General features: G+C 56.4%; 1 protein-coding gene across 1 annotated transcript in view; it reads left to right on the forward strand.

Annotated features, from left to right (window-relative positions):
- The first annotated feature begins 17,056 nt into the window (after positions 1-17,056).
- Pip5k1c (phosphatidylinositol-4-phosphate 5-kinase, type I, gamma) overlaps positions 17,057-26,661 on the forward strand; it is a 23,431-nt gene continuing 13,826 nt past the window's right edge. Inside the window, 7 exon segments of the mRNA XM_013022843.1 lie at positions 17,057-17,085; positions 17,755-17,847; positions 19,395-19,525; positions 21,557-21,674; positions 23,277-23,429; positions 23,831-24,130; positions 25,601-25,892. Of these exon segments, the coding sequence (XP_012878297.1) occupies positions 19,485-19,525; positions 21,557-21,674; positions 23,277-23,429; positions 23,831-24,130; positions 25,601-25,892 (904 nt within the window). The 5' untranslated portion in view covers positions 17,057-17,085; positions 17,755-17,847; positions 19,395-19,484.

The raw sequence follows: 26,661 nt of genomic DNA on the forward strand, positions 1-26,661 counted from the left end.
GCCCCGCCCGGGGCGGGGGGCTCGCGGCAGAGTCTGGGGGGGGTGCGGAGATCGGGGGGGGCCACAGCCGGCCGGAGCGAGTGCAGGGCTTCGTCTTGGGAATCCGTACGAGGAGCTGGTCCCCTCTGGGAGCTCGTGTCTGGGGAAGGGGGTACCTATGTTTGAGAAGGGGGGCCCCCCGTGATCTGCAGCCTGCCCAGCGTCGTGGGGAGCGCGTCCAGCCCCCCTTTGGGCTGCGGGTGTGGGGTGAGCGAGGGGTACCCCCATTCTAGCGAGGGGATGCTGTTTACCAGGTGCTGCATAGCTGGGGTGGGATGGCAGTGCACCCCCCCATGCGATCCCCCGCCGGGGTGACTGTCCAGACTGTCATCTTCTGCCCCTCCTCCTCCCCCCCATCTTGCAGGCGGTCACCCCCACGCAGTAGGTGGAGGTGGGGGGGGTCTATGGTTGGGGTCAGCTCCCCTTGGCTGTGACATCATGGGTGGTGTGCTGATGGGTCCTGGCCTTTCTGGGCCTCAGTTTCCCTCCCCGCAGAACCTGAAAAGGGTTAGGGTTTGGAAACGGCCTTCCTTCCTTCGTGGGCCCGGGCTAGCAGGTTGGAAATGAGATGTCCTTGATGCCCAGCCTGTCCCGGGGAGAGGGCCACCCTGCCTGTGCCCCCCTTGGGCTTCTCTCCCGGCCTGCTTCTGGAAGGGTGTCGTGCAGAGCCCCAGCGTGGAGCGCTTCCTTCTCCCTTGAGGTCACAAGCTCCCAAATAGGAAGTTTCCTAATTTGCAAAACCCTGGCCCCCCTCCCTGCAGCCGACACTGGCGGGGCGGCCATGTCTCTGTGGACACCACCACCCTCCCCTTCCGCATCCATCCGTCCTCCATCTCCACCCGGCATCGCCAGGCTTCCTTGGCAGGTGGGGTGCAGAGATGCCGGGCTGCTGGGGAGCTGGAGGAAGTGTCCAGAGACAGAGGGATGAGGGCAAGGGGCACGTGAACCCCCTGGGCTTCGCTGCTGTCACCCTGAGCCACGTGCTCTATATGACCCTGTTTATTCCCATGAGTCACCGCCCTCCTTTGCTGTCACTTGTATCCGGGTCCAGGGCCGGAATGGACCCCAGTGGGGGCAACAAGCCCTGGCCTGAGACCTCTTAGCCTCCTGGCTGAGCTGCTCAGAGACTATGTAGCCCCCAGAATCTCTGCCCACAAGAAAGCCTCAGGGCAAACATTTGTCATCTGATTGGGAGCTGATTGAGGGGCTGGTAGATAGGGAAACCTGACCCCACCCTGGGGTCTTCTGAACCCAGCTCTCCTCAGGGAAGTGCGGGTCTGTGTGTGATTGGCTTGGCCTGGCCCAGGCTCTCACCATTTGGGCCTGGAAAATTTCTTTTCTTTCTTTCTTTTTTTGCCACTCCTGGACCTTGAACTCAGGGCTTGGCACTGTCCCTGAGCTTCTTTTGCTCAGGGCTAACGTTCTACCACTTGAGCCACAGCACCACTTCTAGCTTTTTCTGTGTATGTGGTACTGAGGAATGGAACCCAGGGCTTCATCCATGCTAGGCAAGCACTCTACCACTGAGCCACCTTCCCAGCCCCGGGAAAATTCTTTAAGAGGTGCCCTACCTCTACCTACTCCATCCCAGGATCTCCCTGGTTGTAATGGTCACAGGCTATCCCCAGAGCTTTTGTGGGTTTTCTTGTGTGTTGGTCCTGGGGCTTGAACTCAGGATCTGGACACTGTCCCTAAGCTTTTTTTTTTCTCTGCTCAAGGGTAGTGCTCTACCACTTGAGCCACAGCTCTATTTCCAGATTTTTGGTGGTTAATTGGAGGTAAGTGTCATAGACTTTCCTATCTGGGCTGGCTTTGAGCTGCAATCCTCAGATCTCAGCCTCCTGAGTAGTTAGAATAACCAGCATGAGTCACTGGTGCCCAGCTTGTCCCCAGATCTTCTCCTAGGGTCCCCTACTGACTGGATCACCTTGGGTAAGAACCAGCCAACTACAGTGATCATTTTGTGACTCACTGGCTTTTCATCTAGAATCATCTGGAAGTTTCATCCCACTTTAATTATTTGGATAGATACCCTAGAGACTTGCCTCCTGGTTTGTATTCCATGCCACAGCCTTGCCCGAGCCTCAGTTTCCCCATCTGCAAAGTGAGGCCTTGTCTATTTTGACGTGGGGCTGACACACCCGAGCCTTTGCTTGCTTCCTCTTCTTTCTCTCTCTCTCTGTCTCTCTCTTTCTTCTTCATTTTTTTGGTGGTCCTGGCTTTTGAACTTGCAGTCTGGCACTTGCTAGGCAGGTGCTTTCCCACTGAACTCCACCCCCGGCCCTGTGCCTGAGCCTTAAATGCCTTAAATGAGTCAACACTGGCACTTAACAACTGTTAGTTGGCATCTATTTACCGCCTACTGCAGCCCCTGTCTTGAAGGAGTCATCACGCCTTCCTCTCCCGAGGCCCAACCTTGGGTTCTGATTGCTAGAAAGATGCTGGGGGGCAGGGGGTAAGGGGGTTGGTTTCCAGGACTAAGGGTCAAGGGCAATTGAGAGTGAAGAACCACCCCATGCTTCCCTGCCACGCTCCTTCCAGTAGCCACCAAATTGCCATCTGCCTCTTGGTGGGGTGGCGTGGCATGGTGGCCCAGATGACACTGCCAGCCCTGATCGTATCAGCCCGCATCGGGCGCCCATCTGATAGGAAGCAAATCCGAATTTCCGCTGGCGTTTAGAATCTGGTTACTGCCCGGGCTCCTGGCTCCCCAGGCACCAGCCGGCAGAAAAGGCTGCTGGGCTGGTGATCTCCCTCCGAGACCGGGGTGCCTGGAGCCACTCGGGGTGTGCTGGTTCACAGAGCAGGCTGGAGACACCCACAGGGCCAGCTGTGTGGGGCTGAGGATCTGCATGGACATTCGGGCCTGACCTGAGCTGTGGTCTGGGGGGGGGGGTGTCCTAAGCTGGGGTCTGGGGTTTCCTGAGCCATTTCCCCCGCGCTGTCCTGTCTCGTGAGGCCTCAGAGTCATGGACTGGTCCTGACACTACACTCCCCACACTCGCCACTTCTCATCTGGTGGCGCATTATGTCAGCTTTGCCTTGGAAATCCACCCGACTCTGCCCACGGCTCCCTCCTCTGCCGCCACCTGGTCTGGCCCCACCAGCCGGCATCGCACCGCTCTGCTCCTTCCAGAAGGAAACCGAGGCAGGGAGGGGCGGGGCGCGCTCTGACCCCGAGGGAGGTGGCTGGAGGCAGAGCAAGGAGGGACCTGAGCCAGTTTTTCCCCGGGAAAACTGCAGGCCTGGCCCCAGCTAGAACATCCCGAACCCAGGCAGCCGGGCCAAGGCTGGCATGGAGGAGGAGGCCTGTGCAGAGGAGTGGAGTGCCAGGGAGCCATGCTAGGAGGTGACATTGGGGAGACCCATGGGGAGTGGGGGGGATGGTGGCTGATGGGGTGGGGGGAGCAGGGCGAGTCCACAGCCCAGGGTGTAGAAGCTCAGGGATCATGACCCCAAAGCCCAGGCCAGGGTTTTGTAATGAGGAGGCAGAAAACTCCCTGTTGGGCCCCACCCAGCCACTTCCTGGTGACCGTGAGGTGGGGCCTGGGACCCTGGGCTCGGCCTCTGCGCTCCTATGGAGGATGGCCTGACCCTGACCCCTTCTGGTGGCCTGGCAGGGAAATGTGGGTACCTGCTTAGTCTTTGACAGTGCTGTGTGCATTAACCACAAGCCATGGCCCCAGGACTAAGGTGGACACTGGGGACCTCCCTCTGTGACACCTCCCCCACTGGTAAGGCAGCCACAGTACAGACAGACTGGCCTGCCCTTATCCCCAATCATGTCCATGCCAGTGTTAGCCAATAAAGTTTTATCGGCACCCAGTCCTTCCCCCAATCTTGGTGTCCTTCTCAGTAAACCATAGAGCCAAGTGGTGGGCAATGAGGCCGCGGCCCCCACACCAGAGGACTCCTCCTCCCCAGCCCCTTGTGTGACCTACTGGGTGGCTGTCAGCACAGAGATGGGAAAGAAACAGGTCATCATGCTGACAGCAGCTGACCAAGATAGCCCAAGGCAGGAGGTGATCATCAAGCCAAACGTGCCTGGGAAGGAGCCGCTGCAGTCTGAGAGTCCCAGGCAGAGGGGAATGGCCGTGCAAAGACCCTGGGGTAGAAATGAACTTGGGTCATGGTGGGAGCCGTTGCTGTAGCTTCAGTGGGCGAGTGGGGGAAGGGGTCAGTGAGGCCCCCTGGGATACTGTGTGACCTGCTCCCTTACAAATGGGGAAACTGAGGCTTGGGAGGCCTGGAGGGGCTGTACAGATCAGGTCATCGCTTCCCCACACCCAGCCAGCCTGAGACCCCGCTGAGGATTTGCGGGCTGCAAGCCAGCTGGACGGGGGCCTGAGGCGCAGGACAGACGCCTGGGGGATTATGGAGCTCAAGATTAGGCCGAGCCCCCCACACCCACCTCACCCACCTCACCACAGCCGGGCCAGCATGGAGAGGCTGGGCCCGAGCCTGAGCGCCCCAGGGCCTGTGCCGGGGCCGGACTTGGAGTCCTAGCACCCAGCGTTGGTGACCACACCTGCCACACACACACTCAGGAGGCTGAGGCCAGAGGATCCCAAGTTCCAGGCCAGCCTAGGAAAACCCTGGTGGCTCAGACCAGCAACCCACAGTTCCAGCACCTTGTCACAACTGCTCAGGTCTCACCGTAGGGGTGCTCAGCCTGGGAGTGGGGTACACCCTCCACATCCTGCACTGGGGTCCGTATGGGACGGGACGGGAGCCAGGTCAGCGTGCCAAGAGCGCAAGCGAGCGTCTGTGTTCCATGGTTTCCCTGGGCCCTGAACTGGGGGGGAGGGGCGGCGGGGCAGCGGCCGTGGTGACAGCACTGGTGGATGGTGACCTGGCTTGGGAGTTGGATGGAGGTGTGGCCGATGGGCTCACTGCTTGGTTTGTGCATCTAGGAATTGTCTGACTGTCCCAGGAATGTCTCCACCCTGGCCCACTGGCCCCCAAATGTCAAAGATCAGAAAATAATGGAAAATAAGACTGGTGTCTGGCAGGTTGAGTGGTTTTTTGTCAGTCGTGGGGCCCGAACTCTGGGCCTGGTTGCTGTCCCTCAGCTCTTCAGCTCCAGGCGAGCACTCTACCACTTGAGCCACTGTGCAACTTCCAGTTTTCTGGTGGCTCATTGGAGATAAGTCTCATGGACTTTCTTGCCCAGGCTGGCTTTGAACCACAGTCCTCAGATCTCAGCCTCCTGAATAGCTAGGATTACAGGTGTGAACCAAGGACACGCAGCTGTTTTTTGGTGGATTTTTTTTTTTTTTGGCCAGTCATGGTGCCTGAACTCTGGGCCTGGGCACTGTCCCTCTCAGCTCTTCAGCTCAGGGTGAGCACTCTACCACTTGAGCCACAGCACCACTTCCAGCTTTTTCTGCTTATGTGGTGCTGAGGAATCAAACCCAGGGCCTCATACATGCAAGGCAAGTGCTCTACCACTGAGCCACCTTCTCAGGCCCCCTGCTCTGTTTTTTGTGTGTTTTTTTTTTAAATATAGCCAGGCACTGGTGAATCACACCTGTAATCCTAGCTTCTCTCATAGGATGCTGAGATTTGAAGATTGCGGTTCGAAGCTAGCTAGGGAAGAAAAGTCCCTGGGTGAGACTCTTATCTCCAATGACCAATGAATCACCTAAAAGACCACACAAGTGGTGCTGTGGCTCAAAGTGGCAGAATACTAACCTTGAACAAAAAGAGCTCAGGGTCAGCCCAGGCCCTAAGTTCAAGCCCCACAACAAAAATAAAATTATAGGGGCTGGGAAGATAGAGTGCTTGCCTTGCATGCAAGGCCCTGGGTTCGATTCCTCAGCACCACATCAGCAGAAATAGCCAGAAGTGGTGCTGTGGCTAAAGTGGTAGAGCACTAGCCTTAAGCTGAAGAGCTGAGGGACAGCGCCCAGGCCCAGAGTTCAGGCCCCATCACCAACAAAAATAATAAGATAAAATAATATAGAGGGGGTGGGAAGAGGGAGGTGCATGCCAATCAGCAGGGAGACGTGGCTACCACCAGCTTACATGCACAGTATCAGAATGCTGACATTTACTTAGAACTGTACCGCAGTGACTTTCCCATCCTTGAATTGGGCAGCCTTTCGTTGATTTGCATGTGCTCTTTATATCATATGGACACTTTTCTTGCATCTGATAGAAAAATGTGAATTCTTTTCCTGTCTTCTCTGTGATTGTTAGTGCTACATAGCTGTTTTAACTTCTAGATGGTCAACTTTAGTCTTTTTTCCTTCAAGCTTTGCCAGTTTGGTGCTATAGATGGAAAATTTTTGCCTGTGCTGAGATTCTCGTTAAACTCTCCTAGCACGTGCATACTTTCGCTTTATTTTTCCATGGGAACTGGTGCTCTGAGGGAAAGCGGTCCTGGTGCAGGTGTGTGAGGTTTCATTAATGGACGTTTTGTCAGGTATCTCCTCCCATCCCTAGCCGGATGGGAGACTCAAGTCTGATTCCTGAGTCCTGAGTTGGACTGGTTTGTTCCCTGACTTTTGAGTCTGTTCCTTTTCCCTGCCTGCCCATGACTTCAGGCATGTCTCGAGGTATAAGTAATAACATGTTTACAGTTAAAAAAAGAAAAAAAAAGCGCAGTCCGACGTGCAAGCTGGGAGACAGGGAACATTCCACCTCCCCCTCGACGTCTCTGCCGAGCTAATGACTATCATTCCAGATGCTTCTCTGCCCCTGCATGCCTTACTCACTATGCATTTCTCTATTTCATTTTATTTTTTGTCTCATGGAGTATGGAACCCAGGGCTTCCTTCCTGCTAGACAAGTGCTCTACCACACAGCCATGCACCTGCCACCGGGCTGCATGTCCTGCTCCTATCTGTAACATTTGCTTTGCAAGCTTTTGTGTGTGTGTGTGTGTGCGTGTGCTCACGCGCACACTCATGCGTGTGAATCCTAGCACTTGAACTCAAGGCCTGGATGTTATCCCTGCTAGAGTACTAGATCAAGGCTAGCACTTGAGCCACAGTGCTACTTTTGGCTTTTTTGGTGATTGATTGGTGATTAGAGTCTCAGGGATGGAGACTACCTGGTCTGATTTCAGATCTCGATTCTCAGATCTCAGCCTCCTGAGTAGCAATAGGATTACAGGCGTGAGTACCCAACTTGCTTTGCAAACTTTTAAGCCTATAGAAAAATCGAGAAGAATGCTACAGCAAGCACATGTACAGCGCCCTCACTGGGATACACCAGCAATTCTGGCATTGTCACGTTAAATTATCCTTTTCTGCAAATGGATGTTATAGGTGGTTGAGAGAGAGATTTGATTGGTAGGTTCTGTGGGGTCATCTAGGGAGTCACTTGCAGGCATGGTACCTCCTTACCCACCTCTCCCCCCACATATATAAATGCAGTTGGCTTCCAAGAACACTGCAGGCTGGGGGGTGGTGATACAAGCCTGCAATCTCAGCTGCTTAGGAGGCAGAGGCTGGGAGGATTGTAATTTCAGCCTCTTCCTCCAGCCAAACTGTTAACAAGATCCCAACTCAATCAGTAAAAACGGGATACAGGGGCACATGCCTAATTATCCCAGTTTTTACTTGGAAATCTAAATAGGATGATTGAGTTCAGGTTAGCCCTGGTATAAATGCAAGACCCTATATGCAAAAGAACTAAGGCAAAAAGAGTTGGCTCAAATGGTAGCAAGCATAAGGTACTGAGTTGAAACCCTAGTACTGCCCCCCCCAAAAAAATGCTGAAAACACTGAGTTAACAAACAGGAGAGCTGGCAATGTGGCTCAGTGGTAGAGCGCTTGCCTCGCATGCGTGAAGCACTGGTTCAATTCCTCAGTACCACATACACAGAAAAAGCCGGAAGTAGCATTGTAGCTCAAGTAGTAGAGTGCTAACCTTGAGCAAAAGCAGCTCAAGGACAGCACCCAAGCCCTGAGTTCAAGTCCCAGGACTGGCAAAAATGAAGAAAAAGAAAAAAGCAAATACAAGGCCTTGCTCATTCCCATAGAAGATGTGCTGTTAGATTCCTGCTGGCCTTGAGGGAGAGTGTTTAAATCAACCAATCAGATCACAGTGTATGTAACAGCTAATGGGATTACTGTGTATAACAGCCAATTAGCTCACAGGTTGTGTAATAGCCAATCATGTTGCGGTGGTTGTAACAGCCAATCAGCTTGCAGCAGTTATACCAGCCAGTCAGCTTGCAGATTGCATACCAGCCAGTCAGCACACAGCCTTGCTCACTGGTCTGTGTACATGTGTGTCTGTCTGTGGCTATGGAAAGACGCTGTGGCACTGGCCCCCAAGCTGAGACAGACAGCGTTGCACTACTCTTAGGGCTGGCAAGAGAGTTATTTAGTTTATGATCTTGGAGGCTGAAAGCCCAAGATGGAGCACACAGGAGAAGGACAGGTCTTGTGGTGACACAGAGTTACAGTTCCTCTTTCATAACTACTCAACTCTGAGAGCTAACCTAGTTTGGTGAGAAAGACATTAATCCTTTCCCAGAGTCATGCGGCTTGCTGCTGGTGACTCCACCATCCCCTAGGCCACACCTCTTAAAGGGCCTGCCACCCCTCACCCTCCACCCAAGACCGGGCTTTGGCACATGAACAGTAGCATTCCAGCAGGGGACACTTGCGGACGGCTCTGGGGTCTTGGGGAGCAAGCCTGCTCAGCTCACCCCAAGCTACAGGGCCCATTCGGCTGTACACACTGAAGTTTCCTGTCACCAGCTGAACATCTCAGCACCCAGAGTGGCCTGTGGCCTATATGTGTGACAGTATTCCCTTCAGAGCCACTGTGGGGACTCAGCTGTGTTGGGTGCCGGGACCCCTGGGGGACGGGAATGCTGGGGGGACAGCCTTGTCCCCAGCTGGCCCCTGTTGGAGGACAGAGGCCAAGAAAGGAGGACACGGGGCCTTGGGTGCCGGGACCTCTGCCCGGGTGGAGATGGCCTATCGGGGGTCAGACAGCAGGCCTGCCTCCGGCCCGGCTCCCGGTTGGTGCATTCCTCCTGCAGGGCTGGGGGGCAGCCCCTGCCCTGGCCCAGCTTCCTGTTTACACCCAAAGCTGGTGGGAAACACATCTGTTCTGGGGGCCTGCGTGGTAGAGTCGGAAGTAGGGACACTTGATTGCGTGTAGCAGGGGAAGGCCGCACCCCACGTCCCCCACCTGCACAGCCAGCTCTGCTACCCTCCCTCACAGGGTCTGGCTCAGGCCCCTCTCCTCCTCTTGGAGAGGCAGCACAGGGTGCCGGCAGAACACACCTTGCTGCTGGGCAGGAGGAAGTGCTGAACATACGCGCACACGCACGCGCACGCGCACGCACACACACACATACACATACATACACACACACACACACACACACACACACACACACACACAGCTGCTGCTGAGCCCAGGGTCACCACCTGCCGGCAGACTTTTCTGGACTGAAACCCTTCCTTAAGCACTTTGTAGCTGCATTGAGATGAATTCACACCGCTTGTCTTTTGCAGAGTGCATGGCTCATTGAGTTCACAGTGCAGCCTTGTCTGTCTGGTCTCAGACTGTCTGTCACCCTGCCCCCTCCCCAGCCCCTGGCCCCCACAGTCCCCAGCCCCCACAGTCCCCGGGCCCCACAGTCCCCCGGCCCCACAGTCCCCAGCCCCCACAGTCCCCGGGCCCCACAGTCCCCAGCCCCCACAGTGCCTAGCCCCCACAGTCCCCGGGCCCCACAGTCCCTAGCCCCCACAGTCCCCAGGCCCCCACAGTCCCCGGCCCCCACAGCCCTTAGTGTATCCAACTGTGGATCCACCTGTTGTGGACAGTGGGAGATGTCCATCACTGCAGTCCTTTGGTTGTCTGCTTCTCTCACTCAGCGTGGTGACCTTAGGGTCCCTACTCAAGGAGACACGGGCCACAGTCTTCCCCTGGTCCTGGCTGTGTGGTGCTCCAGCTGGGGGACGGCTGTGCTGTGTTGTGCTGGGCGTTGGCTGTGGGTAGGGCATGCCTTAGAGGGAGTCGAGTAGCCACCAGCCGTGTGCAGGTCGCCATGGCCCAGGGGCTTCGCTGCCTGTGGCCAGCATGGGTCCTTTAGAAACTCCATGTTGGGTTGATGGAGGAGCTGCCAAGCCCTTTCCCAGAGCCTCTGGACCATTTTTCCCTCCTAGAGGGGCCTAGGATCCTGGAGATGCTCAGAGTTTGGGATGAATAGATGGATGGTAGATGGGTGGAGGGATGGTGGATGGATGGATGGATGGATGGATGGGTGGATGGATGGGTTGGTGGGTGAATGGATGGATGGATAGAGATGGATGGATGGATGGGTGGATGAGTGGATGGATGAATAGATGAGTGAATGAGTGGATGGATGGATGGATGGATAGATGGATAGATGAGTGGGTGGGTGAATGGATGGATGGGTAGACGAGTAGATGGATGGATATATGGATGAGTGGATGGATGGATAGATGGATATATGGATGGGTGGATGAGCGGATGGATGGATGCATGGGTAGATGGATGGGTGGATGGATGGGTGGGTGGGTGAATGGATGGATGGATAGAGATGGATGGTTGGGTGGATGGATGGATGGATGAGTGGGTGGGTAGATGAGTAGATGGATGTATATATGGATGGGTGGATGAGTGGATGGATGGGTTATGGATGGATGGAAGAGTGGATGGATGGTCAGTTACATGGTAGATGGATGGGTGGAGGGATGGTTAGATGGCTGACTAGGGACTTGGTTATACAAAGGACTTCCATTCTTACCTGCACCATCAACCCATTCAGCGTTTGTGGGTGAGAAAGCAGTTTCAGGGAACAGAGATGGTTTTCAGCCCTGGGAACAGATTTTCCAGTGGTGTCAGGCAGCCACCCAGGGTCAGGGCAGGTCCAGCCAAGCATCCCTGGCTCCCGGCAGCCAAGCCTGGCCTTTCACAGATACACGCTGTGTGCCAGCTTGCTTCCCCGCCTCAGATGCTGCCTTCCACAGCTGCCCAGACCCAGCAGCTTAGCTGCTACTGTCACCTCCCCCTGGTCCTGTCCTGCACAGCCAAGGACCTGCTTGCCTGGCCATCCTCCCCACCCCAACCCCCCACACCCCTACCTCTCCCACCTGGCCCCTTCTCTTCGTCCTAGCAGCTTGCAGTGTGCCAGGCACTGGGCTGTGAGGGAGCAGCCGTGACCAGCCCTGAATCTCTCTTCTCACGGGGAAGAGCAAGATTACAAGTGATGCGACCCCAGCAACGAACACACTGTACGCATGGAGTCAGTCAGAAATGCCCCAGAGGAGGTGACAGGCCTGAACAGGGTGGACAGGAGCTGGCTGCACGAGCTGTGGGAATAGTGTGTCTCAGACAATGCGCCTGACTGTGCAAAGGCCCTGAGGTCGGGACCCTCCTGCCCGAAGGTGCAACGAGTAAAACTCTGCATGACCTCAGCTCAGGGTGGTGTGCCACGAAAGCCTCGCAGAGCCCAAGCACACACTGAGCTCCTAAACTCTCCTTTCACCTGGGAGATGAGTCAGAAAAATCTTGTGTGTGCGTGCGTGCGTGCGTGCGTGCGTGCATGCATGCATGTGGGTGTGTGCACGCACGCGTGCTGGTACCAGGGCTTGAACTCACGGCCTGGGCGTTACCCCCTTAGTTTTTTTTTCCACTCAAGGCTGGCACTCTACCATTTGAGCCACAGCTCCATTCTTTTGGCTATTTGGGGGGTGGTTCGTTGGAGATAAGAGTCTCATGCATTTTTCCTGCTTGGGTTAGCTTTGAACCATGATCCTCAGATCTCAGCCTCCTGAGTAGCTGGGATGACAGGCGTGAGCCACCAGTGCCCAGCTTCAGAAAAATCTTCATAAGTACTGAAATGTCAAAGGATTGGGTGGTAGACACTGCCCTGGGGGAGGGGAGGGTCTCTTCCCATCCCCCCAGCTCCTGCCAAACACTGGGACGTCACTCGTCCTCGGCCCCTCCCCCATGCCTCCTGCTTTTCCTTTTTGCAGCGCTGGGGATGAACTCCGGCCTCACACAGGCCAGACCAGGCTCTGTCTACCTGCACCAGCCCTGCTGCTACTTTTTGAAACATTAACTTCTGTAATCAGCTGTGACCTCCCCCCTTCTCCCTCTCCCCACCCCTGCAGAATCCCTAGCCTTTCCAGTCTTAATCTTGGGGGCAAAGTCCCAGAGCTGGCTGAGATACACAGTTCTTGTGTCCTTTGTTCTCAGGAGCCAGGGTCTCACTGTGGGAGGGTGGGGGGTGGTCTGGAATTCATGATCCTCCTGCCAAGATTACAGGCATGCCCCACTATACCTGGCTAAAGTTCTTTGTATACTGCAGACCCTTGAGATTGACACAGGTAGGGACAGCAGCTTGTAAGAATCCCCAGAAATCTTGATACCTGTGGAGGTGTGTGTGTGGGGGGGGTCCTCCACGGTACCCAGCAGTGGGAATCATTTGTACTTCCCAGGCAAAAATTAGGCCGGGCGCTGGTGGCTCATGCCTGTCATCCTAGCTCCTCAAGAGGCTGAGAACTGAGGATCGCAGTTTGAAGCCAGCCCAGGCAGGAAAAGGGAGATTTTTCTCTCCAGTGAACCACCAGAATACCGGAAATGGAACCATGGCCCAAAGTGGTAGAGCGCTAGCCTTGAGCAAAAGAGGTCAGGGACAGAGGTCAGGCGCTGAGTTCAAGCCCCACAATCTGACCAAAAACCAAAAGCAAAAGCCCCAAACCCAAATAACCACCTGACCAGGTTTGGGCACATAAAGAACGCATGGTGGGTGCAGAGGGCTCGGCTCTCCCTCCCTCCCAGGCCCACATGCTCTCTTCCAGAGTTTTTAATCCCTTCATTAAAATTGTGTAGAGCTCTTCAGTTCTATTGCTTTTTATTTATTTTTTCTTGTCTTACTGCGCTGGTCAGCACCTCACTGCCGGAGCGTCCTCAGGCCCCGTCAACTTGCCGTTGATGGGAACGGATTTCCTGGAGTTTCTGCCCGAACATTGCCATAAAGACAGGCTCCGGCCTTCTTCCTTTTAAGTTCTTTCTCTCTCCCTCTTTTTTTGTTTTTTTTTGTCGGTCGTGGGGCCTGAACTCTGGGCCTGGGCGCTGTCCCTCAGCTCTTCAGCTCAAGGCGAGCACTCTACCACTTGAGCCACAGCACCACTTCTGGCTTTTTTCTTTTTGCTTATGTGGTGCTGAGGAATCAAACCTCAGGCATGCAAGGCAAGCGCTCTACCATTGAGCCACCTTCCCAGCCCCTGATCTCAGCCTTTCTGAGTAGCTAGGATGACAGGCATGAGCCACCGGTGCTTGACTTCCTCCTTTGGTTTTGAGACAGGATCTCATTCTCTACACAGGCTGTGCTACCACAGTGGGCTGCTTCTTTAGTTTCTTTGTGGCTTGCCTTCTTCCCTCCTTCCCTTCCTCCCTCCCTCCCTTCCTTCTTCCTCCTCCCTCTCTCCTTCCCCCTGTCCCTTCCTTCCTCATTTCTGGTGGTTGTGGGCTTGAACTCGGGGCCTGGGCGCCGTCCCTGAGCTCTTTTGCTCAAGGCTAGTGCTTTACCACTTTGAGTCACAGCTCCCCTTCCTGTCTTCAGGTGATTCATTGCATTAAGAGTCTCACAGTCTTTCCTGCTCCAGCTGGCTTCAAACAGATCTCAGATCTCAGCCTCCTGAGTAGCTAGGATGACAGGCGGGAGCCGCCAGTGCTTGGCCCATCCTCCTTTTTTATTTTTGTTAGTCATGGGGCTTGAACGCTGGGCCTGGTCACTGTCCCTCAGCTCTTCAGCTCTAGGTGAGCACTGTACCACTTGAGCCACAGAACTACTTCCGGTTTACTGGTGATTCATGGGATACAAGAGTCTCACAGACTTTCCTGCCCGGGCTGGCTTTGAACCACGACCCTCAGATCTGAGTCTCCTGAGTAGCTAGGATGACAGGCGTGAGCCCCCAGCACCCAGCTGCATCCTCCTATTTTTTTAATGCTGGGATTAATCGAGCCCCAGACCTGCACTCTAGCCCTGAGCCACACCCCAACTTCCATCTCTGGGCAGTTTTTGTTTCTTGTTTTTGGATGTCTGCTTCCCATTGAACGGCGCTGACGCTTCTTCTTCTCTCATGAATGGCCACAGGCAAAGGCATCATTAAGCCGCGCTGGCCGTGGCCGGCGGGTGACTGGACGGGTGGCCACATTGTGTTTTCAGCCAGCGGGCGCCAGGCAGGCTGTCTTTCATCTCTGAACCTGCTTGTTTTTCAGGAAAGCCGGGTTTCTGTGCAGAGCCCTGTGGCTTTTTACTATTGACTCAGCTTAAACGCTGGCCTCCAGGAGACCCCGACGGCCGCGCTGTGGACTGGAGGGGCAGAGCAGGGCAGGGACGTCAGGCCTCAGTCACTCACCTTCCTCCTGCCAAGACCTAGAGTGCTGCCTTTGCTGTCCTTACTGCCCCAGTGCGGGGCAGGGCCAGAGCCATTACATGGCTGTACAGCCTGGGGCTGGCATCTGTGGCTGCCACGGGACCCTCTTTTTTTTGTTGGTCTTGGGGCTTGAACCATAGGCCTGGGCACTGTCCCTGAGCTCTTCAACACAAGGCTAGCGCTCTACCACTTGAGCCACAGCACCACTTCTGAGTTTCTGGTGGTTCATTGGAGATAAGGGTCTCACAGACTTTTCTGCCCAGTCTGGCTTTGAACTGTGATCCTCAGATCTCAGCCTCCTGAGTCGCTAAGAGTACAGGCATGAACCACTGACACCCAGCAACAGGACCTCTTTTATAAAGGAGCAAAAGTGAGAACACAGCATCTAGCCTGGCCCTGTGCAGCCCAGACCTGGGGTCCCAGGAGTCAGTGGTCAAAGGCTGGATGGTCACCCGGTGAGCCTGTGCAAAGGTCCTGTGGCAGGCAGAGCCTGCAGTGTTGAAGGAGCAGCAAGAAGGCCTGGAGGGAGGGAGTGGGGCTGGAGGCGGGTGAGAGATGGGGGTCTTATAAAGGAAATTACTCAAATGGTCAGGGGTGGAAGGAGGTAGATGGAAATGCTGTGCCTTCCTCTGGGCCTGCCAGCCACCCCTACTTCCCACACGCCCTAGCACTTCCTCCACCTGGGCGGTGGCTTCCTGGAGAACACCCCCCCCCCCTGCACCCAGCCCCCACTCTCCACAGCACAGCCCAGATCCTAGAGGGGACACAGTGTCACGGGGCAGGGCTGGTGACACCTCCCCCTCCACCCCAAGCCCAGCTTGCAGTTTCTGCTTCCTCTGAATTCCAGCTCCTTCCCACTTCCTCTCAGTCCCCCCGCCCCCCCCCCCCCGCCCTGCCTCCTCCAGCAGCCACCCTGCTGGGGGTGTGGCTCCAGTTCAGTGCTCCCAGCCTCAGTTTCCCCCATTCAGTGGGAGAGGCAGGCCTGGCTGAAGTCTGTGGTGCAGAGGAAGAGCGATGTCAGTCCAGCAACAAAGCTTCATGGGCTTGGACCCAGCCAGAAAGGACTGGGATGGGGGCTGCAGGCCCCAGTTTGGGGGGGGCGGATTTTGGATTTTGAGAGCAGGGTGACAGGCAGGGGAAGGTAAGGGGCAGCTTTGCCAGGAACCAACCAGGGGCTTCTAGAATCGTCTTCTGGCCTGGGTTCATTTTACAGGTAGAGTAACCTGAGGCTCAGAAAAGCAGGTGAGTCTGGCGCCGGCGGCTCCCGCCTGTCATCCCAGCGACTCAGGAGGCTGAGATCTGTGGCTCACGGTTCAGAGCCAGCCTGGGCAGGAGAGACCGTGAGATTCTTATCTCCAATGAGCCACTCGGAAAACAGGAAGTGGCGCTGTGGCTCAAGCGGTAGAGCGATCGCCTCGAGCTGAAGAGCTGAGGGACAGCGCCAGGCCCAGAGTTCAAGCCCCATGACCGACGAAAAGAGAACAGCGGGCGAGGGTGGCGGTAAGGTTTGCCAGGTGTCGGGTGACCCGCCCTGGCCCATCAGGCCCCCAGAGGCTGGGACAGCTGGTGTTGGGGACACCAAGACACAGGGTGCCCGTTGGCTGGACAGCGGCCCCGGACTCCTCAACAAGGTCCAGAACCGCGCATGCCCCACGCCCGGGCTCACCCAGGAATCATTTGTGAGGACGCCAGGGCAGACACCCTCAGCTTCCAGCACCTTCCACCACCTGGGGGGCCTGTGATGCAGGATGGGGGGACCCTGGAGCAGCCCCGCCTGTCCTAGGAAGGGGTGACCCAAGTGGGCTGAGCTCCACACTTGGGGTCCAGCAACATCTCATGGGGGGGACGCACAGGGTCGGACCCCATCTCGGCCAGGCTCTCCATGCCCACCTTCACGTCTCCGTGCCCCATGCCAGCACCCGGGAGGGAAGCTGGCGCCCCGCCACCCCCCCCTTCTGCCTGGGGACAGCCCAGGGACCATGACAGACACCCCCCCACTGGGCAGGGATTGGGGCTCTGGGGTCCACGCAGCAGGCCCTCCCCGGCACCCCGGGCCACCGCCATCCCCAGCCTGCGTCGTCCCTGAAGCTCAGGCGGCCATGGGTGGTTTCTCTGTACCCCAGACAGTGGTGACTCGGGCCTGGACCCCACTCCCCCAATAGCGTAGCCCCCCCCATGGCCCCGGCCCCTTCCACGTGCCCGTTGGGTGGACGTGTGCTGCTGGGCACCCCAGGTTCCTGTGGCAGACGCAGGGGGGGGGGAGGTCAGGGCAGGGTGGCAGCAGGCTTCTCCCTGGAGAAGGCCCGGAGTGGACACGGCTCTCCCCCCCCACCATGGCTCCCGTCATTCCCCATGGCAGAGCAACCCGCTCTGACCGGGCAGTGTCCCACAGGAACCCCAGGCTACTCACCGTCCCCTCCTTGGTCCGTGATGGCCGGAGGGGTGGGGCAGAGGTCAAGGCCCCTGGGGCAGGACAGGTGCCAGTCCTGGCTGGGTGGCACTTGGGCCTCTCCACGCACCTGTGACTCGAGGACTTTCTAGATCAAAGGGGGACAAACCTGCCTCCGATGAGGGGAGGGAGGATGGACCCCCAGTGTGGCTCACCCTGAAAACTCTCTTCTCTCTCCCAGGTCTGGCTCAGAAGAAGACGGCCCTGACTGAGGTGAGCCCCGGGGTGGAGGGCTGGGGTCCCGCGCAGACTGGCCTCCGTGAGAAGATGGGCGAGGGAGAGAGGCGTCCTAGCTGCCCCAGCTGCTGCTGTGTGTCCTCAGACCGCTCGCTGTACCTCTCTGGGCCCACATTTTAGAATGTGGTCATGTGGGATGAACATCCCATCTGTCCTGCCAGCCTGAGTTGGGGTGGGGGAGGCTGGGGACCTCCCTGTGTCCCCACACGCACCCCACAGGGACCACAGCCCTGACAGGCCAAGCTGCTGCGGACAGCCACCCATCCTGTGCCCTGCCTGAGCCTCCCGTGTCCACAGAGCCCGGAGGACTCCATCCGCCGGGCCAGGGACAGATCTTTGGATGGGGAGGCAGGAAGTGGGACCCCAAGATGCCAGGACAGGAGGAGGCCTACATGGGACAAGCACGCCCCCTGGTGGCCGCTGCCAAGAACGCCCTGAGCCGGGCACTGAGGCCCCAGTGGTGGGTGGTGGCTGGACACCCCCATCCCGGAGCCGCTGCTGTCCATCAGCCTGGTGATGGCCGCTGGGACACGTCCACAACGTTGTCGCCCTCCCGGGCGCAGTGACTCAGCCCCTTCCCTGGGGCCTTCCAGACAGACTTGCTCGCGCCTCTTCCCTGACCTGACGCTTCCCGCTTGTCCCCAGGCCCCGTCGGTGACTGGACAGCCCGGCCCTGGCCATGGGAAGAAGCTGGGCCACCGAGGCGTGGACGCGTCCGGCGAGACCACCTACAAAAAGGTCCCTCGCCTGCCCCGAGTCGCCGTGTGGGTGGGGCGGGGCCCCTGGGGGTCTCAGCTGAGTCCCCCAGGACAGCAATCGGGGTCACGTGGCACGTTCCCAAATGTGGGACCGTGAGGAACTCCCTGGAGAGCTGGATGATCCCAGCGAATGAGAGAACAGGCCTGGGAGGGATGGCTCCTGCCACTGGGGACAGAGGGTGGCTCCCCCAAAGTGCTCAGGGAGCGAGGCACGCCCCCATGGCCATGACAAAACACGAGCAGCATGTGCTGCTGAGAGCGCCCGAGCTCCTGACCGCAGCCAGCCGCAGCTTCCAGGAGTGGGAACAGGCTCAGGCAATGGCGTAGAGAGCTGGTGGAAGGCCCGCATCGTGCCGTCATCCCAGCTGCTCCGGAGGTGGGGAGTCAACACATTCATGGTTTGAGGCCAGCCCTGACCACCCCCCCCAAAAAAAAACTTCATAAGACCTCATTTTAGCCAACAAGCTGGGCATGGTAGTACCCAGCTGTGATCTCAGCTACTGAGGGAAGAAGCATAAACCGAAATGTGATCTGAGGCTAGCTCAAGACAGACACCATCAGAAAAAGAACTAGCCAGGGGCTGGTGGCTCACACCTCTGATCCTAGCTACTCAGGAGGCAGAGATCTGAGGAGCACAGTTTGAAGCCAGTCCAGACAAGAAAGGCTGTTAGGATTTTATCTCCAATGAACCACCAGAAAACTGGAAGTGGAGCTGTGGCTCAAAGTGGTAGAGCACTAGCCTTGAGCAAAAAAGAGCTCAGGGACAGCGCCCAGGCCCTGACTGAGTTCAAGCCCCACACCAAGATAAAGAAAAAAAAAAAAACAAGCTTCTCAAGCAGTAGGGGTGTGGCTCAAGTAGGAGAGCTCCTGCCGAGCAAGTGCAAGGACCTGGGTTTGCCCATCCCCCTCCAAAAAAAAGGGAACTGGAGTTTATGGGAATAGAAATTAAAGTAATTGAGGGATCACTCTGAATTGTGGCGCTCTATAGAACAAGCCCAAGTAGTTTTAGGATGTGGGAGCCTTCTAGAATGTAGCCAGAAACCAGGCCCTGGGGCTAAAAAGAAAAATGTCAGGCCAGCCGGGGAACCAGCGCTCACGCCTGTCATCCCAGCTACTCAGGAGGCTGAGATCTGAGGATCACAGTTAAAAGCCAGCCCAGGCAGGGAAGTCCGTGAGACTCTTATCTCCAATAAAACACCAGGAAACCAGAGGTGGTGCTGTGGCTCAAGTGGTAGAGCGTTCGCCTTGAGCTGAAGAGCTGAGGGACAGCGCCCAGGCCGAGTTCAAGCCCCATGACTGACAAAAAAAAAGAAAGTCAGGCCAGACCCTTGCCCTGCAGTGTGGCCAAGAGCACCCCTCCCCCGCTGACACTCCTTCCCTGCAGCCCATAGCGGGCGGTCACCGGCTTCCGGCAGGGCTGGGTGGCAGCTGGGGTTCAGCAGGAACAGGGGCCCGGTGACAGCAGGGAGCACACAGGCCCAGGGAATTGATGCCATTGGTTCTTCCTCCCCTCCCCACCCCCTGCAGACAACCTCATCCACCCTGAAGGGTGCCATCCAGCTGGGCATCGGCTACACCGTGGGCAACCTGAGCTCCAAGCCTGAACGTGATGTGCTCATGCAGGACTTCTACGTGGTGGAGAGCATCTTCTTCCCCAGGTAGGGCCGGGCCCACCCTTGGCCCATGACACCTCGCTCCTCACGTGGAGACCCTGCAGCCTCCCCTGAGCAAGCCGGGGGGGGGGAGGGGGAAGGGGGGAGAGCAATCTTTTTTTTTTACCTCTCACATAAAAAGAATCAGCCAGAGCCTGGAGCTGGGTAACTTACGCCTGTCATCCTGGTGTATTCGGGAGGCTGAGATCCGAAGGATCCCAGTTTGAGGCTAGCTCGGGCAGAAAAGTCTATGAGACTCTTTATCTCCAAGTAAGCAGCAAAAAGCCCAGCTGGAGGCATGATTAAAATGATAAAGTGCCAGCAGAACAAGCGAGCTGAGCAAACTTGACACCTCAAGTTCAAAGCCAGAGAGAGAGAGAGAGAGAGAAAGAGAGAACAATCTGACCCAGTAGAGAGAGAGAGAGAACAATCTGACCCAGTAAGGCACGTACCTGCAATCACAGCTACTCAAGGCTAATCTGGGAAAAATGTTTGCAAGATCTTATATTACTCAGTAAAAAGGTGGACAAGGTAACACATATTTGTCATCCCAGTTACAAAAGAAGAGTAGGTAGAATTGTTGTCTGGGCTGGTTAGGGAATAAAAGGAGAAGCCTATATAAAAATTTTACTAAAGCAGAAAGAGTTGGAGGTGTGACTTAACTGGTAGAGCACCTACCTAGGTAGTATGACACCTTGAGTTCAAACTCAAGTACCATCTAAATAAAGAACTGCAAGTATCTTGGTGTGAATGTGTACACCTGTAATCCCAGCTACTTGGGAGGCGGAGGTAGAAGGATCAAGATTTGAGGCTATTGAGAGCATTGTTGAGCTACTGAGATAAGTAATCTTCATACCACTCTACATCTGGATGTGGGATAATAAAATGCCTTTATGATTTAAAAAAAAAAAAAGATTTGAGCTTAGTTTAAGCCAAGTTGGCACTAGACTTAAACTTAAAAGCAAGCATGGTATGGTAGCATACTCCTAAAGTCCCAGCAGAGGAAAGATCATGGTCTCAAGATGGGCCCTGGCAAAGTTAGCAGAATACCCTATCAGGAACAAAAACAGCAACAACCACCAAAAAAAAAAAGTCTAGGCGCCTGTGGCTCATGCCTGTAATCTTAGCTTTTCAGGAGGTGTGGATCTGAATATTGTGGTTTGAAGCCAGCCTGGGCAATAAAAAGTTCCTGTGAGACTCTTATCTCCAATTAGCCACTGAAAAACTGGAAGTGGCACTGTGGCTCAAGTGGTAGAGTGCTAGTCTTTTTTTTTGGCAGGGGGGGGGTGGTGGGTCCAGCCGTGGGGCCTGAACTCTGGGCCTGGGCACTGTCCCTCAGCTCTTCAGCTCAAGGCTAGCACTCTACCACTTGAGCCACAGCGCCACTTCCAGCTTTTTTCTTTTTGCTTATGTGGTGCTGAGGAATCAAACCCAGGGCCTCAGGCATGCAAGGCAAGCGCTCTACCACTGAGCCACCTTCCCAGCCCCAGAGTGCTAGTCTTGAGCACAAAGGGCGCCTAGGCCCTGAGTTCAAGCCTCACAACCAACAACAACAACAAGGACTGGGACTATTGCATAGATAAATAACTAGGACATCCATGGCTAGTCGGCTGACTTTATGATGTTGGGGTTCCCAGGTCAACTTGTTGCTCAGTTCTTCCATTCTAATAAGAGACTTGTGTAACCAGAGGTCTCTGGTGGGAGCCCAAGCTCCTGCCATCACATCTGCATTCCAACAGGGAAGAAAGGCATAACCAGGAAATAATATGCATCATTTCCAGTCTGCCTGCAGGTCATTGGCTGAGTGGAATCGCATGACCATGCCTAGCTGCAAGAGCAGTGGGAGCGGTCATCTCACTCTGGGCCATGTGAGGTGGGCTCCACTGCTAATAAGAGACAGGACAGAGTGGTCACTGGGATACAGCCCAGGGCCGGCCACAGGGCCTTTGTGTGGCTGGGTATTGGGACAAATGGGGAGAGGTGCCCCTAAAACCCACTGCTCCTCACAGACATCCCCCCCTGCGTCCTCCTCCGCAGTGAAGGCAGCAACCTCACCCCTGCCCACCACTTCCAGGACTTCCGGTTCAAGACTTATGCCCCTGTCGCTTTCCGATACTTCCGGGAGCTCTTTGGGATCCGGCCGGATGATTACTTGGTAAGCTGTCACCCCATGAGTGACTGAGAACAGCACCAGGTGTGAACTCTCGATGGAGGGCTGGGATTTAAAGGCAGGGAGCAAGAGAAAGAAGGGAAGGGACGCCACAACCAGGAAATCACACAGTTTATGTACCGCTCCAAGCTCATTGGCTGAGCACAGTCACATGACCAAACCTAGCTGCAAGAGAAGCTGGGTAAAGGTATGTCCCCCATGACCTTAGCTTCACCGAGGGATTTCATTGTCATTGTGATATTTCCACATGGGAATATACTTCGGATTCACTCCTGTTTCATATTTGGTTTTTGGTTTGGCTTTTTTGTTTGTTTTTTGCAATACTAGGGTTAGAACTCAGGACCTCACTCTTTTTTTTTTTTTTTTTTTTTTCGGTGGTGGGGCTTGAACTCTGGGCCTGGACACTGTCCCTCAGCTCTTCAGCTCACAGCAAGTGCTCTACTGCTTGAGCCACAGCGCCACTTCGGGTTTCTGGTGATTAATTGGAAATAAGAGTCTCATGGGCTTTCCTGCCCGGGCTGGCCTTGAACTGCGATCCTCAGATCTCAGCCTCCTGAGTAGCTAGGATTGCAGGTCTGAGCCACCGGCCCCCAACTGGCTCTACCTCTACCTCTTAAAAGGTGCCTCCTGGGGAGGAGCCAAGCCTTCCACACATGAGCTTTTGTGCATTACCCCTCCTGAGGGTGCTGCTGCTGCAGGCTCCGTCTCCCAATTCCAGTGTCTCGAGTCTCCCCAGGGTTCCTGCGAAGGCCACCGGGCAGTGGGAGGGGCTAAGGCGCACCCGGGGTTTGAGGTAGAAGCCAAGTCACGTGATTGCTGAGGCGTCGTGGTCTCGCTTAGAGCAGTAGAAAAATGGGTCCCAGGTCTTCCTTTCTGTGAGCTACGATTTGGGAGGGGAGGGCCCAGGCTTGCACCCGTGGGGGAGGCGAGGGACGGAGCTGGGCATGGGCTTCTGTCTCCTGTGGATATTTGTGGCTGGTGGCTGTGGGCGGAGAAAGGACAGACATATGGCCAGGCCTGGCAATGACTACAGCTTGGACGTGCCTCCTCAGCCACCACCACCCACCCCCGGCTGTGAGGAAGACAGAGTGACACCCACATGTCAGTAGAGAGAAAACGGGGAAGAGACGCGGGGAGTGAGACCCAGGGCTGGGGTCCATGGAGAAGCTGTGCAGGTGGGGGCTGCACGTTAGACACGCAGCCCTCCTCTCTCCGCTGTCATTGGTAGATCAGCCCTCCTCTCTCCGCTGTCATTGGTAGATCAGCCTTCCTCTCTCCGCTGTCATTGGTAGATCAGCCCTCCTCTCTCCGCTGTCATTGGTAGATAACCTCTATCCCGAAAGTCCCCTCGTGGCCCAGCATGGCTCCTGGGGCTCCAGCTGTCATGTCAAGGTTTCAGGTGGGAAGTAGATGGGAAGGAGAGAGGGCAGAAAAGCTCTCTGAAACTCACCAGGTGTCGGTTACTGGTAGAGAGAGAAGGCCCCCTGGGGAATGCACCCAGCAGGTCAGCACCCAGGTCCTCCCTATGCTCCTCCCTTACTTAGCCTCCATTTCTGGGCCTCTCACCACCCTGCCCCTGCCTTCCAGTACTCTCTGTGCAATGAGCCACTGATTGAACTGTCCAATCCGGGTGCCAGCGGCTCGCTGTTCTACGTCACCAGCGACGACGAGTTCATCATCAAGACGGTCATGCACAAGGAGGCCGAGTTCCTCCAGAAGCTACTACCCGGCTACTACATGGTGGGTGGGGGGCCCGGGGGTCGCCGAAGGGGTCCCTGTGGGGGAGGCGTGGGGAGGCAGTGAGGCTCTGGCCCCAGACTGCCTGCCTGGCTCATGCAAACAGGGCCCACCTGGCCCTAGGTAGCCACCTCCGGAAGGGGCGGTGGCCTGTGGCCAGGCCTACCTGATGCCCCCATCTCTCTAGTGTCCCAGAAATTGTGGGTCTGAGCTACCCAGGCACATGGCCAGTGGTGGTATTTTGGCTCTGTGGGACAAGCCCGGTAGACCAGAACCGGCCCTCTGAAAGAAATCTGGGGTGCCGGGATGGAGCAGGATGGATTCACCCCTCCTTCTAATGTCTTTCTCTCTCTCTCTCTCTCTCCCTTCTCCCCCTTCCCCCAACCTCCTCCCCCGGCTGGCAGAACCTGAACCAGAACCCACGCACACTGCTGCCCAAGTTCTACGGGCTGTACTGCGTGCAGTCAGGCGGCAAGAACATCCGAGTGGTGGTCATGAACAACGTGCTGCCACGCGTGGTCAAGATGCACCTCAAGTTCGACCTCAAGGGCTCCACGTACAAGCGGCGGGCCAGCAAGAAGGAGAAGGAGAAGAGCATGCCCACCTACAAGGACCTGGACTTCATGCAGGACATGCCCGAGGGGCTGTTGCTGGACGCTGACACCTTCAGCGCCCTGGTCAAGACCCTGCAGCGAGACTGCCTGGTGAGGCCCCGCCCACTGTCAGGCCCCGCCCACGGCCAGCCTTGATCACACCTGCCCACCAAGCCCCACCCGTGATCAGACCAAGCCATGCCCACTAATCCCTCAGCATCATGCTCACAGTCAAGCTCCGCCCATCAAGCCACGCCCACCACCCATGTGCTCCATGGCCCCCACTCCCAGAGCCTGTTCTCTTGTAAGGGGAGTAATTCTATATTCCAGCGCCTGGTGGCCATGCAATCTCAGCCAGCCCACACACTGCACCCCTAGTTCTTCCTCAGCCATGATGCTCTAGGCTAGAGGTGGGACCTGCACTTCAGGGAGTCTCACCAGCCCAGATCTAGGCATTCATCCCCAAACAACACAGAAAACGGGCTGGGACATGGCTGTGGGGGTAGAACACCCACCTAGCCAGCACAAGGCCCAAGTTCAAGCTCCAGTATTGAAAAAAAAAGTGGGGGTGGGGGCAGGGGAGAACCAAGCCCTGTGGCTCATACCTGGCTACTCGAGAGGCTGGCGTGGGGAGGATGGAGACTTAGCGGCAGCCTGGAAACAGGGAGACACCCCATCTCCCCCCGTGCCAACACACTGGGCATGGTGGAGTGCACCTGTCATTCCAGCTACACTGGAAGGCGTAGGTAGAAGGGTCTCAGTGTGGCAGCATTAGACCCGCCTGAAAAGTAACCACAAGTAACTAAAGCTGAAGTTGAGAGCTTGTCTCAAGAGGTGGAGCGGCTGCCTCGCAAGTGTGAGATGGAACTCAGACTTCAGGACATGCACAGGCACCTTGAGCCTTTCACGTGACTTGGGCTTTAAGGCAAGAAGTCTGCCTCACTGGACGATCTGAGCCCTAAGGTGTTAGCAGGGATGAGGAGGTTGACTCTGCACAGAGACATTTGTCCATCAGACCCGTAGTTCCTGGTACTCTGGACTCCAAAGAGGATGACTTGTGAAGGGAGACATAGCTCCGTGAAGCTCAGCAAGAACCTTGAGCCAGCATTTAAGCTAGGAAAGGAGGCAGACCCGGCCCAAAATGGAGGCAGAGATGCCAGGCCTGGTCCTGCTTCCGAGTGTCCACTGCCTGTGCCGGCCTGAGGGCTGAGTGAGTGCGTTAGCAAAGCCCCAAAGCAATAAGATGGCCCCCACCTTCTTCCCTAGCCAGTCAGGAGCAGAACCTGTGTCTGCAATCTCCTGTGCTTTCCAGAACTTGACAGGTATCCCCAGAAAACCCCCAGCCATGCCAGGGGGGACATCCCTGAGCCTGGGTGGCCACAGTCCTGGTCTTCCTGGAATATAGCCTGTGGAGGGCTGGCCCCAGTTTTTGGCGCCTGCTGTAACTGGACCCTCTGGTCCCTTGGGATGGTGACAGGACCCCTGTGGCTAGGGGGTGATGGGGGGAGGGGGGAGGAGGGGGTCTGGGGGCCCCTCAGATGTGACACGCAGCATGTCGTGATCTGGGGTCTCCCCCGCCAGGTGCTGGAAAGCTTCAAGATCATGGACTACAGCCTGTTGCTTGGCGTCCACAACATTGACCAGCAAGAGCGAGAGCGGCAAGCAGAGGGCGCCCAGAGCACCTCGGATGAGAAGCGGCCCGTGGGCCAGAAGGCGCTCTACTCCACCGCCATGGAGTCCATCCAGGGCGGGGCTGCGCGGGGGGAAGCCATCGAGACCGATGACACGTAGGTGGGGTGGGGGAGAGCCACCCACCTTCCACCCTGCCCTCCCCTGGGGCGCCAGCTCATCCCTGAGTTGGGAGAGGAACCTGGTCGCCATGCCTGGTCCAGGGCCCCTCCACACCCTGAGTCCTCACTCGTGACCCAGAGCATCGGCCTCCCAGGCCGTGGCACGGCTGCCATGAGCCATCCCATTTCAGGCCCACGTAGTACGGTCTCGGGGGTTCATGGGTGTGTGGATGGAGTCCTTCCTGCCAAGGCAGGGCTGTGAGGGTCCACAAGGTGGCAGCAGGGAGGAATGGGAAATCGATGGCCGCCAGGACACGGAGCAGCTGCCTTGGTATCCATATATCCTTCTGGGGTCACCTGGGGTCACTTTGGCACCATGCACACTGGGGGGGGGTAATCCTGAACCTCCCCCCACTCCATGTCAGGAGACCCCTCAGTGTGACAGCCACATGTCCCCAGACCCTATAGAAAGAACATCCCCTAGGGAACAGATGGATGAGTGCCCTGGTCAGTTTGCACTTTGCCAGGCCAATGACCAGCCCGAGCCTCTGCCTGATTTATTCTTCTTTTATTTATTTATTTTTTGTCTGTAATGGTGCTAGAACTCTGGGCCTGGGCACTGTCCCTCAGCTCTTCAGCTCAAGGCGAGCCCTCTACCACTTGAGCCACAGCACCACGGCTGGTTTTCTGAGTGGTTTATTGATAATAAGAGTCTCACGGAGTTTCTTGCCCGGGCTGGCTGTGAACTGCGATCCTCTGATCTCAGCCTCCTGAGTAGCTAGGATTACAGGCATGAGCTAGTGGCGCCCAGCTTTTTTTTTTTTTTTGTCGGTCGTGGGGCCTGAACTCTGG

This window comes from Dipodomys ordii, unplaced genomic scaffold (genome assembly GCF_000151885.1).
Source record: "Dipodomys ordii isolate 6190 unplaced genomic scaffold, Dord_2.0 Scaffold64, whole genome shotgun sequence".
Lineage (NCBI taxonomy): Eukaryota > Metazoa > Chordata > Mammalia > Rodentia > Heteromyidae > Dipodomys > Dipodomys ordii.